Here is a 13,285-nt window from a genome sequence, read left to right as displayed (position 1 = left end):
TGGTTGAATGACTATAAGAGTTGTATAAAATCCTTGCCAGCAAAAATTCAGAATATAATTAACTCTAAATTTTTATCATGAGGGCAGAGGAGAAAAATACTTGCTATAATACTGTGACAATTAAATATGCAGAGTTTATGCTAAACACTTGAGCAAACATTTGGCAAGGGGACACAAGTGGTTTCTAAATTCAGGAGCTGTGCTGTTGTGCTTTAGTGAAACAGATACATTGGGGATGAGAAGCTCCACTTGACTGCGATTTTTCTCCACTCAGTGATAGGCAAGAGAACAGTTCAGAAGCAGTTTTGACTTGTGAATACCCCTGTAGTTGCCTGTTTATGTTTCTAGAACTTATAATAGTGAAATATTTTGAACAGAATTAGAAAGTAATTTGTCAGCCTCCCTGGCCCATTCGTGTTGTTGTTTGTATTCACTCAAGCATCGATGCTGATTTGTTAGTCACAGATTACATCTTCCCTTCCACTCACCAACACCCCCCACCTTCTGAAGAAAGGAGCCTTGATGTCTCATCGAATTTAGGCAAGTAGATTTTCAGTACTAACTTGTTTCTATTTGCCAGAGTGGGAGAAACAGATTCCTCAGAAACAGAACTTAATTGATCTCGGGTGTAAGCTCCAGAGGATGAATGGTCAGTAAATGAAAAATCTGAACTCCTTAATGTTAAATATCTTTCCAAAATAACCAGGCATTAGGTCAGAGATGACTCAGACTTAGGACTCAAGAGACCTTAGCTTGCAGTGAATCTTATTTAATTTAGAACAATTAGGGAATTTGAGGACTAGTAAGAAAGTTAAAACAAACAAAACGAAACAGAGCTTGAGTATTTATCTAAATATTACTCAAGTATTTGGATAAATACTCATTATATTTAAACATGTATGCTCAAATATGTAGATCTCAGGATGATCTTTTTTTTTTTTAAGGTTTTATTTATTTGACAGAGAAAACAAGTAGGCATAGAGGCAGGCAGAGAGAAAGGAGGAAGCAGGCTCCCCACTGAGCAGAGAGCCCGATGCAGGCTTCATCCTAGAACCCTGGGATCAAGACCTGAGCCAAAGGCAGAGGCTTTAACTCACTGAGCCACCCAGGATGATCATATTTTTGGCCAACACAAAATATACTTATTTTTTAAATCTCCTGACCTTCATCATCTATTGAACAGAAAGAAGGTCCAAAGGCAAGTTATTCAACTCTCAAGAAATCAGCAGAAGAAAATGTACCAAATTATTCATTCTATCATTGATCAACTCTGTTTCCCTGAAAAGTATAACTCTGGTAGAGAGAAGGAGCAAATCCTAAGCTTTGAAAAATGTACTTTAATTTTGGTCCTGGGAGATATTAGCAACTCTAACTTGTTTTTGGATGGTATGGATCAATTGCTATTGGAATGTGTTTCAGAGCTTCACTTCCCAGTAGATTTGGAAGAGGACACTGAATATAAAAATCAACCCATAAAATCTCCAACTAGCCTCCAAAAATGAAATCAGAGTAACTGGATCCCTTTCTCTGAATCAGATTTCATCTCCTTTCTTTCTAGAACCCTTGTATCTGCACTGTGTGCCTCAGCCTCCCACCCAGGCTTTCTCCACCATCAGAACTGAAATAGGTCTACTGTCCTTAATATTCTACTCTGAGAGGTGGTGAACATTAACACTCTATTAATGTTTTAACAGCTGCCTTTAATACCTCACAGTGAATAAGTTGAGGATTTTCACCCCTAACCCAAATCACTGGTAAAATGGGCAGAGTGGTTAGAGCCTCACAATCCAGTCATTTCCTGAACCACCAGCTGCAGCAAATCTTCCAGCTTCCCATTCTCTTGGTTTTCTATACGTAATAGTACAGATTTAAATGAGTTGCACCAAAGACTAAAGGCTAGCTGCCCTCATAGGTGTTTTGGAGAAAAAGGCTTAACCTTTCTGGGACCTATTCCTCTCTCGAGGTCTGATTCTGCGAGTTCTGATGTGAGGGAGTCATGGCCAACGGTAACTTCTAGAATGCTCTGCACTCCTGCACAGCAGAAAAGGCTTCAGTGGACCTGAATGTTGGCTCTGCCACCTGCCAGCTCCATGAATTTGTCCAAGTGATCTAAACTCTAAGCCTTGGATTCCTCATCTAGGAAAGGCAGATAATATTATCTACCTCAGAGGGATCTTGTGAGAATAAGCAATAGAATATGTAGATCTTTTAGCACAGTGTCTAGCATCTAGTCGGTGCGTACGAAACACTCAATACTATTTGTCGTGTATCATCTTTTATGCTTTGTGCAGGTATCAAGACCAATTGCTAAACTCTGAAGGAATCCCTTGATATAAAAAATGAAAATGCATTCAACTCAGTGTGAAAGGGAAATTTCTATAAAAAAGGAAAAAGCATCATTTTTAAGGATATGTATATATCATTTTTAAATTTTTTCTGATAGTATAGCTGTATCCAAACACTAGCTGATGGGGTTAGGCTCCAGGTATTTCTTCTTTTTCTGCTCATCCATTTTCCTGAGTGAGCTAATTTTGACCTGCAAACCCAAATCCTGGGGCTTCTCTGGGACACCCCCTCTTTACTCAGTTGTTGTTGAGATCACGGACTCCTGTTTGCTTCTGCCTCATCCCCAATCTTGACCCTGAATTCTAATTTCATCCTTTGCTTTATGCTTGACATATTAGCTTCTCAGGAAGGGCTCAGGTCCTTCCCAGTGGCAGGTGGATTTCTAGTCTGAGCTCTGTTTAAAAATCAGTGCTATTTCCACATCCTCTAGTGTTTACACCTCTTCATTACTCATGTTTCACACTATCTACAACTTCTTCAGAGTCCCGTCTTCTGACCAATCTCCAATATAATTCCCAGATTCTCTATTCATTTGCCTGTGACAATTCTCCTCAGGTCTAGCTTGACAGTTTTTTATAAGAATCAGTGAAGAGTACTTGAGGATTTGGGTTTACCAGGACCTCGTTTTGGAATGCACAGGAATCTGAAATGGAATTTTATTCTATGTACACGCTGACTTATTTAAAAAATAAAGTGGGAGGGGGCAGAGGGGAGAGAATGATATTTTATGATCACTAAGTGTTCATATATTTTCATTTTGATCTTGAGGTATGCACAAGCAGCTATCACAAGGCATATAAAAATGAACCAAGTTTTTTTTTTTTATTTTCAAAAAGCAGTGAAAACATTTATACAGGACATTATGAAATTCCAATGCCATCATTAGGACCCAACTCCTGCAGTTTACTGGTGCGGAATCATCACCAAAAGCTGGTCTGCAGGTAGGCAGGCAAGCAGGATCAAAGTATTCCCTTGAGTGCTAGAATTCTCTCAATAATAATACTCCTACTAATAAAGGGAACCTTCCCTTAGCTGGATAACCCGGCGTCAACAGGCAACACAGGTCATCCCAATGTAAACATGTGGTTTTCTGACACCGGAGGAACAAATACAGCACTTGCTGGAAGCAGAACAATTTCTGCTTATCCCAGTATAGTTATCCCAGTATAGTGATCCTCACGCTTTGCTTCTTTGCTGCGTGATCCCTATGTATTCTTTCCCATTCGTCCTCTTCCGTATCCTGGTCAAATGTTTCAGGGTATGCTGGTAATTTGTCTTTGGGGCATTCTTCGAAGTAAGTGCGAATATATTTCCCCACGAACCACCCTTTGTACTCTTCAGGCATTTTGCATTCCAGGCCATTGTAGTGGACATTGTAGTGATGCTTTAACCAGTAGTAGAGGTAGTGGATATTATAGTCACATCTCCAAGGATTGTCTCGGAGCCATAAGAGTTTCAGAAAATATAAGTCTTCTAGTACTCCATAGTCAAAGTTTTGTAGACTGTTGTTGGATAAATCTAACTCTTCTAAATGTGTGAGTCCTAAAAAGGCGGCTAGAAACAGAAAATATTTATTAACGAGACGGGTAGCTGGGTCTCATCCAACCATAGGGCGTATTATCAGGACAAACACAAAAATGTAAGAGACTTAATTCGCCTGGTTGAAAACGAAGAAAAAGACTGCCCTCCTCTTCTTTTTCTCTGAGTTTACTTGAGAAAACTTGCAATTTTAAGTACTTTGCACTCTCTTTGAAATGCATACATATCCTTTACAAGACTAGGGCTTCTCTCAACTTTAGGAGCCAGGAATGTCTTTCCCAGGGACTGGAGAACCATCTCTGAAATGTAAACATCAAGGGTGATAGCAGCCCTGTCTTCCCCTTGCTGCGGACCTGAGGGCCCTTGCTCCTTCCCAGTTGCAAAACTACCTCTTCATATAGAGATGGAGGTTGATTTTCTCTGGATAAAGCCAATTGGTCACCTCAATTACCAGATAAAGTGAGAGGCGCCATGTATGACAAATAATGCTGTGAAGTCCTCTCACTTAAGGACTAGTTATTCACTAGGGTTGTCTGCTTGGCTATATAAAAGGGGAAGATTTCTGTCTTTACAATTTCTCAGACGATTTCTTGCACAGTGCATTACATTCTAGCTGGATGCTTATTCAACAATAAAAGCTCCAGCTCCCCCCACCACAACTACCTTTGTGGAGAGAATTTCTGTGTTGGGAAATTCTGGTTTTCATTATATTTTTCTAACAGCATATACATGTCTAAATGCAAAATTCTGAAGCATGTTTTTACTCACACAAAGCTTTTTCCTGGATTTAGTTGACTAGAATACATTATTTTATTTGAAAAATCAGTTTTATGTTAGCTTTCTAAAAAATGTATTTTGGTCTCAACTGCATTTTTGAAAATACTCGCTGCAAAGATGCCACACAAAAAAGCATGAATTAGGAAAATATTTCAAATGCAAGATATTAGTGCATAAACAATGAAAAAATGTGTATGGTGATGATTTGACAGTTCCTGGGATATCAGCAAACTCAAAATGCTGTGAAAACAGCCCTTTCTCTGTTTAGAGGGAGGGAATTATATCCCCTTAGAGTCCAAAATGAAACCGTTTTTTATCAACATTTTGAAAACATCTGGTTGTGTTTTGGCAAACTATGGGAGCTGTCCACTTTGAATCCATATGTATTTAATTCTGCTGGAGGGTGGTTAATTAACAAATATTAAACATGTAACACAAAAATAAGACAAGAAAAACCTCTTTCTTCTCCCCCTCCAGGAATAAAAAAGAAATCTAAACCTAGATTATCTCTATTTCAGTTGATGTAGACTAACCCTGGAACTTATTGGTCAACTTTGATTTCAAATATTTTGTTCCTATTTCAAGCATTTTCTCATTACTGTTTTAAAATACCCAGGGCATTCAACAATGCCCTTATTTTGAGTTTGGAAAATGTGCTCTAATACCAATACCATGAGCCATTTTCATATCATTTGTTTTCAGACAAAACTCATAATTTCCTCTAAAAAGAATTCTTTCTATTTTGGTGCAAAAGCAATAGCTTGGATGGGAGGGTTGGGAACGGGCAGGCGGCTGGGGAGGAGTAAAAGGTCAGCCCGTGCAATGACAGTTTTGAAGACACCGCATTTTTTCCCCCTATTTGCTAACATTCTGAGAACCAACAATCTCAAAATTTACTTTGCTCAAAACAAGTCAGCCCTTCAGACTGAAAGCATGTGAGAACATTCCTAGATTTTTTTTTTTTTAAGTGTTGTAGTTTTTACTTAAACCCTACGTATTTAAGTACTTGGGAAAGGTGGATTTCACCTGTTTGTTAAAGGAGCTCAAGCCCCAATAGGGTGTCTTCTTTCTCTCTTCTGCAACAAAGTCTGGCATTTCATGTTATTTCACACCTTTTAAAACCAGTAAATCTGGGGCGCCTGGGTGGCTCAGTGGTTTAAAGCCTCTGCCTTCAGCTCAGGTCATGATCCCAGGGTCTGGGGATTGAGCCCTGCATCTGGCTCTCTGCTCAGCAGGGAGCCTGCTTCCCTTCCTCTCTCTCTGCCTGCCTCTCTGCCTACTTGTGATCTCTGTCTGTCAAATAAATAAATAAATAAATAAATAAATAAATAAATGAAATCTTAAAACAAAAAACCAGTAAATCTCATGGCATTTGTGTGTATCTACCAACAAAGTAGTTAACTAAGTTTACTTTGGCACTGTTTCATCTCATTGGTCCTGAAATAAAGAAGGTCTTTAATCTTAGCATTTTTTAAAAAAATAAGTAGGCTTCTTGCTCAACACGGGGCTTGAACTCTACAATACTGACATCGAGTCGCACACTGGAGCCAGCTAGGCGCCTTCAAGGTCTTTTATTTCAAAACCTCTTTAGGTCATTTTGACTTATTGAAGAGCTGAGATACTTTTTGTTCCAGGAAAGTGGTTGACATTTGGTAGGTGTTCAACACATATTTGTTAATGTAGAAAATACTCTCCTGGGACTGAATTGAGCAAAGGAGAAAAAAGAATACTACTGCTGGTAACAAGGTCACCTTGTGGGTCAGCAAGGAAAACACACCAGGTAGACGAGTGTGAGAGGACTTCCGGAGATCTCAAGGATGGTAAAGGAATCCTTGGAATTTTGGCAATTTCTTAACTGATGAGGGAAAAATATCACTAGAAATAAAACAAATCCATTTTGCACTATTACCTATCTTTGCATTGTTTTCTCATTTTTCTCTAGTTTTACAGACTGTGCTCCCATTATAATGAAGATATTGTTGTACCATTCCTCACCACTTTAATAAATTTAACTTAGGCCATAGAATAACAAACATTTTAGTTTTTTTTAGAGGTAACTCTAAAACCCAATTGCTTGGATACTTTTGATGGGTGTAAGCCCAGGGTCCCGGGCTTACTTGCTTACATGCTCGGTCTTGAAGCTCTTTGGTTCTCATGCAGCAAGAGAGGAGGGTCTCCACCTCCAGATTCTTCCCCCTATGGCCTAGCTTTGTGGCCTAGCTTTGTGGCTGCCAGGGATTGGCCTCCACACTAACGTGACGACGCTTCAACTGGGAGAAGAATGCCTCTGTTGTAGTCTTATTCACTGTGAAATGAAACTTGCTTTTGATCTCATAGTTTAAAGATACCCCCAAGTTTATGCCATCTATACAGGCCAAGATGTAAGTGTAGCATAATTGCTGTCATCATGGGAAAATTTTAAATGATCATTTCTTAATATTTTTAAAAAAGATGTTATTAACACTAAAATATGCCCTTGTAGCTCCGGAACATTCAGTCTCAACTTGCACTTTCTACAATGTTAAAATCCTACTGTTCTATTCATCGTATTAAGTTACCAGTAACAATTGAACTGAAGTAACAATTGAACTGAAAATATTTATGATATTAACATTGCATTATAAATAGTATTAAAATAATTCTTATAGATGGGATTTTTCAAACTGAAGTAGCACTATGAAGGCATGTATATTACAAATCAGATCAAAATGGCAGTAATTCTCAGTTCTTTCCAAATCTTTTATGTTTATATAATGTACCATGCTTGTTTTCTCCAGAGGCTTTGTTTCCTATTAGCAAATGGGAGAAGATTTGAAGGTTGGAAAAAGAGAATTAATCTGGATCTAGCATTAGATAAAATACATCTGGCTCTGGCTTGAGCACATTTTATCTTAATTTATGAGCTTGGTGCTTAGCAGATTGTTTCAAGTTTACTTTAATTTTTTAAAGGTTTTAAAAATTATTTTTTTATGTATTCATTTGAGAGAAAGAGAGCAAGAGAACATGGGCAGGGGCAGGGGGAGAAGCAGACTTCCCCTGAGCAGAGGGCCCGATGAAGGGCTCCATCCCAGGACCCTCGGATCATGACCTGAGCCGAAGGCAGACCTTTTTTTAAAGTTTTATTTTTTTAGTGATCTTTACACCCAATGTGGGGATTGAACTCATGATCCGAGGTCAAGAGTTGCACAATCCACTGACTGAGCCAGCCAGGCACCCCTCAAGTTTATTTATTGATTTTTTAAAGATTTTATTTGTTTATTTGAGAGAAAGAGAGAGCATGAGTGGTTGGGGGGCACAGAAAGGGTCCAAGGGAGAGGGAGAAGCAGGCTCTCTGCTGAGCATGGAGCTGGACCTGGGGCTCAGTCCCCAGGACCCTGGGATCATGACCTGAGGCGAAGGTTGACACTTAACTGACTAAGCCACGTGGGTGCCTCATCCCCTCAAGTTCACTATAAATAAGTCATTAAAGTCTTGCCTTAAACAAGTTGGGACTTAATGGATAGCAAAGAAAATGACAAATCTGAACTTCCCTTCAAAAATCACTACATGTTTAACATATCACTGACCATATATTCTTATTTCTAAAATGTATTCTACAAACAATACTTTTACTTGGACAACTAAATAACTGTTGCTTAGTAATATATAACATTATAACCTTCATAAAGCAACATTTTGGTAAATATTTTTCAGCATGCCAAACAAGTTCTAATTTAGGCATCATGTTTAATTTAAACTTTTCATTATTTAGCTTAAAAAAAATAAATTGCACTTACTACAAATGTTGTCATTAGAAAAAAGAATCAAAGAATACCCATCACCCATTTCAAAGGCTAGTCTATGGAACTTACCAGGATCTATGAATTCAATGCCATTGCTGCTGAGGTTTAATTTTTTTAGCTCATGAACATCTTCAAACTCCTTGGGTCGAAGTTGGTTGATTTTATTGTATGACAAGTCAAGTTTAACAATATCAGGAGGGATGTTGTTTGGCACTTTCTTCAGCTCTGGAAAAATTAGCAACATTCTGGTTATCGAGGTTTCCCCTCAACCCATATTCTCTGTCGCTCTTCCTCCTGTGGTTGAAGAGTGGGCTCTTAAAGGGGAATGGAATTATCTAAAGCCAAAGAATAAGACTTAGGATGTGCTAACTCCACCAAAGCCCTTTGGACCAGGTGCATCACACGCAGAGAAATGGATATCACTCCTTGCTGAGTTGTTCAGAGAAATGTCTTTAAGGTGGTGGCAAGAAATTAAGAGGATAGCAGGTATCAGGTGAGGCACTGGGGTTCACTGCTGGCTCTCTGTTAGAAGCACCTGGGATGCTTTGGTGGGGGGAAGAAGGCTAAAAGGAAATGAAGCCAATCACACCACTATATGTGTGTCCTCTACCAATGGCTTCCCACTTGCCCTAGGAGTTTTCACTATTAATTATTGCCTTTTTGTTATATTTTCATTTCATCCCTCTCCTTGGATTCCTTCTGCCAACAAAAAAAGCTCAGGTCTCTCCACCCTAAAAAAGAACAAAAAGTTTTTCACCTTGATGGTCCTCAAGCTGCTCTCTTATTGCTGCTCCTTGGGTGCTACAATTTGAGAAAGCATAGTCTTGACTTGTAGCCTCTGCTTCCTCATCACCATGTATCCCCAGAATCCTTGTGATTTAGTTTATACACCACTACTCCAAGATGCCTGGATTCCTCAGGAACAACAACAGTATTGTTGCAACTACTACTATAGAAAAAGCCTCATGGAAGAAGAGTCCAGGTTCTTTTTCACAGCTGAATAGGAAAATAGGGTTCACCTAATTTGTCTCTACTATTTTTCTCTTTAAATCGTGCCTTTAAAAAATATAGTGATTACAGTATGTTTCAGTGTAATATTTGTCCTTTCTATCAATCTTTAGCAAAATACTCTAAGGTTTTATTTAATTTTAAGTAGGGAAGGTGAAAACTTGAAGAGACACATACCTGCTTTCACAAAAGAAAATTAGAAGCAATAAAATGTCCAGATTAACTGACACCTGAGAAATAACATGGTCCAAAGGCTTTCTGAATAAAATTTGTTGAACTGGCTATAGTAAAATACACTTATAATAGGTGGTATCCATTTATCCATAATGCCCTTTTTTGGTACAGAATAATTGTTGATAATTTTTTTTTAAATAGTAAAAAAACAAAACAAAACAAAACCAAAAAACACCACAACACCACCTCTGTTATTTAGGACCTATCCCATAATATATTTACTTTCATAAAGGCTCAGGCTTATTTTTTTCCTCTTTTAATACTCATAATCCATGGTCCTAAATGGAATAGTATTGGTAGTTCCTTCTTTAGCATCCTCATTATTGCTAAATTTGCTCTCTCTTTCTTGATGGGATCTCAGTATCTTAATCTTTATGTGCAGGAACTGTTCTAGGGGTCTAACAAGTATTAAGTGACAAGAACACTATGGGCTAAGTACTCTTATTATTCATTCTTATTTTACAGATGAGGAAACTGAGGCACGATTTTCCCATAGCCCTAGGATATAAATAGACATGCTAGCTTCAGAATATATACTTCTATCCACTATGCTCTGCCACCTATTCCTGGTAACTTCCTGCCTTGTTTATACTGTTCCATCTGCCTTAGAATTATCAAGGTTGGCAAAGGGTAAAGTTGGAATTAGGGACAAGTGAGGTGGAGTCAGTATAACTGGGGTGTCCATGAGACCTTCCTAGCTCTATATTTAAAATGACATCTCGGGGCGCCTGGGTGGCTCAGTGGGTTAGGCCTCTGTCTTCGGCTCAGGTCATGATCCCAGGATCCTGGGATCGAGCCCCACATCGGGCTCTCTGCTCAGCAGGGAGCCTGCTTCCCTCTCCCTCTCTCTGCATGCCTCTCCATCTACTTGTGATTTCTCTCTGTCAAATAAATAAATAAAATCTTAAAAAAAAAATGACATCTCAAAATTTTCAACTGGGCAATAAAATTAATACTACCTTTTCCTCAATGGTAAGTCATTCTATCAGACACGTATACATTTTACTGATTGCTTTCATTTTTGTCCCTTCATGGTGGAGGCCTAGGACAATGCCTAATATATCCCAAATAAACAATGATATGTGGGAGACAGCTTCTAAACTGGCACTTTGGTGTTTCATTTTGCTAGCAGACTCTCTTCTACTGACTTTGATGAAATAAGCAGTCATGCTGGAGAGACCTATGTGGCCAGAAATTAAGGGTGCCCTCTGGCAAACAGCCCACAAGAAACTCGGACCCTCAGTCCAACAACCCTTGAGGAACTAAATTCTGCCAGGGGTAGTATGGGCTTAGAAGCTGAGTCTTTCTCAGATGAACCTTCAGATGAGACCACAGGTATCAGTCCTGGTCAATACACTGATGGCAGCCTTGTGAAAGATCTGGAAGCAGAGGACCCAGCCAAGCCATGTCTGGTTTCTTGACCCACAGAAACTGTGAAGTAATAAATGTGTGTTTTTTCAAGCCACAAAGTTCTAGGGTAGTTTATCATAGTCAGCAACAGATAATACATTGTAAATAATAAAAACTAATTAAATGTTGAGTTTAATGATTTAAGGATACTAAGGACTCTTGTAATAAAAATGCCTTTAAATAGGGAGCTCTTGGGGCGCCTGGGTGGCGCAGTGGGTTAAAGCCTCTGCCTTCGGCTCAGGTCATGATCCCAGAGTCCTGGGATCGAGCCCCGCATCGGGGCTCTCTCTGCTCAGCAGGGAGCCTGCTTCCTCTTCTCTCTCTCTGCCTGTCTCTCTGCCTACTTGTGATCTGTCTGTCAAATAAATAAATAAATAATTCTTTTTTAAAAAATTAGGGAGTTCTCTTACTTTTTTTCTTTGGTAAGGCATGGTTCTGTTTGATCTAGAATTTTGTCTGCCAATATATAATATATTATATATATATATATATATATATATAATAAAATATATTTTATTTATTTATTTGACAGACAGAGAGCCCAAGTAGTGTCTGCCAATATATTGAAAGATGAAAGATTTTAAGACTTGAACTTATTATGATGTTGCAACAGTGAGGTGATCCTTCCTTTATGATTATCGAGACCCTAACTGGAAAGCTATATTCTCTTCGGTTCTACATGTAAACAAGGAGATGGAGATCTCAGCAATAATTAAAAACCATGGACACAACTGAAGACAGATCAAAGAAATAATTTTTTGACATTAAATGTTTGGAATAATTATTGAAAATGTCTGTGGCATCTTCTTAGAAAGCTTTCAGAAGCAGAATAGAGTTTTATTTCTCAATACACAGGATCTCACCGCTTCTTAGTACCTCCACTGCTACTATATTGGTCTACGATACTATCAGCTCTTGTCTGGATTATCCCCAAAGTGTCCTAAACCCATGTGATACAGTGATACAGTCAAAACATAGATCATGTCGTTTTCCCAGATGGCTTCCAATCCTCCAGATGGTAGAATCCTCCAGTTGTTCCCATCTTACTATGAATAAAAGCTCAAGTCCTCATTAAGGTCCAGGAAAGTCATTAAGGACTATAGGTCTTCCTTGCCACCACAACAAGTATCTCATAGGTTCTGAAAAACAGTCTGTTTATTAGGACTTGCTTGCTGAACCCACATCTGCTAGGTTGGACATAGGGTGGATGACAGAGACCTCCCAAGCAACCACTGTATGACAAGCTGAAGTGGGTAAACCACAAATTAATGGGTAGAAAAAAATGTTTATGAGAACTCCCTGAAACCCAGCTTAAGCAAATGTGACAGGCCTGTGGATGCTGGAAAGGGACTATGAATTGCAGAACCAACTTTGGCATTGTCAGCAGTTAAGAATAGGGTAAAAATAGGATCCACAAGTAAAACCAGGAAATGCAACCCAAAGCCTTTACTGGTATGGCTTAGAAAAACATGGAAAAATCTTACTTGTAGTACTGATGGATAAAAAGTTTTTTAGTTCTTTTATCTTAAACTTGAATGAGAATTACAAATATTGATGCTAAGTGTGTGTGTCTTTGATAAAGATTATATAAATACAATGGTGCCAGGGTGACTCAGTCCTTAAGTGTCTGCCTTTGCTCAGGTCATGATCCTAGGGTCCTGAGATGGAGCCCCGCTTTGGGCTCCCTGCTCAGCCAGAAGCCTGCTTCTCCTTCTCCCACTCCCCCTGCTTGTGTTCCCTCTCTGGCTGTGTCTCTCTCTGTCAAATAAATAAATAATATCTTAAAAAAAAAAAAAAGATTGAATAAATACAAATTTCTCCAGGCCACAAGTCAAGTTTGGTCAATGCCCCATTTCTAGACCAGGCACCATGTAGTTATTTGCTGCTACTTAAAATTCCTGGTGCACATTCAAAAAAGACTTCATTTACTCTGTTACCACCCTTGACTAACCTTACCCCTCCCCAACCAAAACCTGCTGAGTTTGAGGAATAAATTGGAAAATGTTCTCCATGTAATTTCCCATTTAGTGTGCTATCTTAGTTGTCAGCAATGTCAGAACTGCCCTGAAGGCTCAGTAGCAGTAGGCAAGGAGCCACTAATGACTCTGATTTTACAAATAAAAACTTACTAATTATTGTTCGAACTAGTAGTGAAATTAACTTCAGAGACAGCTGAGAGCAATTTACCT

The 13,285-nt window shown here is 38.8% G+C and overlaps 2 protein-coding genes across 4 annotated transcripts in view; one reads left to right on the top strand and one right to left on the bottom strand.

Annotated features, from left to right (window-relative positions):
• Positions 1-13,285, top strand: part of FBXL13 (F-box and leucine rich repeat protein 13) — a 251,845-nt gene that overhangs the window by 113,868 nt on the left and 124,692 nt on the right. The window lies entirely within an intron of this gene.
• The window catches only part of LRRC17 (leucine rich repeat containing 17), a 73,690-nt gene that overhangs the window by 39,561 nt on the left and 20,844 nt on the right, over positions 1-13,285 (bottom strand). Inside the window, exons 3-4 of one of the 2 annotated variants that reach the window (XM_082691916.1) lie at positions 8,514-8,669; positions 3,144-3,900 (exon numbers count right to left, since the gene is read on the bottom strand). In XM_082691916.1, the coding sequence (XP_082548042.1) occupies positions 3,503-3,900; positions 8,514-8,669 (554 nt within the window). In that variant the 3' untranslated portion in view covers positions 3,144-3,502. Of the gene's footprint in view, positions 1-3,143; positions 3,901-8,513; positions 8,670-13,285 lie in introns of those variants that run through there. The other variant, XM_082691917.1, reaches the window with a different exon arrangement.

Source organism: Mustela nivalis, assembly GCF_964662115.1.
Source record: "Mustela nivalis genome assembly, chromosome: 12".
In the NCBI taxonomy this organism is placed as follows: Eukaryota; Metazoa; Chordata; class Mammalia; order Carnivora; family Mustelidae; genus Mustela; species Mustela nivalis.
Note: the sequence above shows the minus strand (reverse complement) of the source record. Positions and strands in the feature narration are given on the sequence as shown.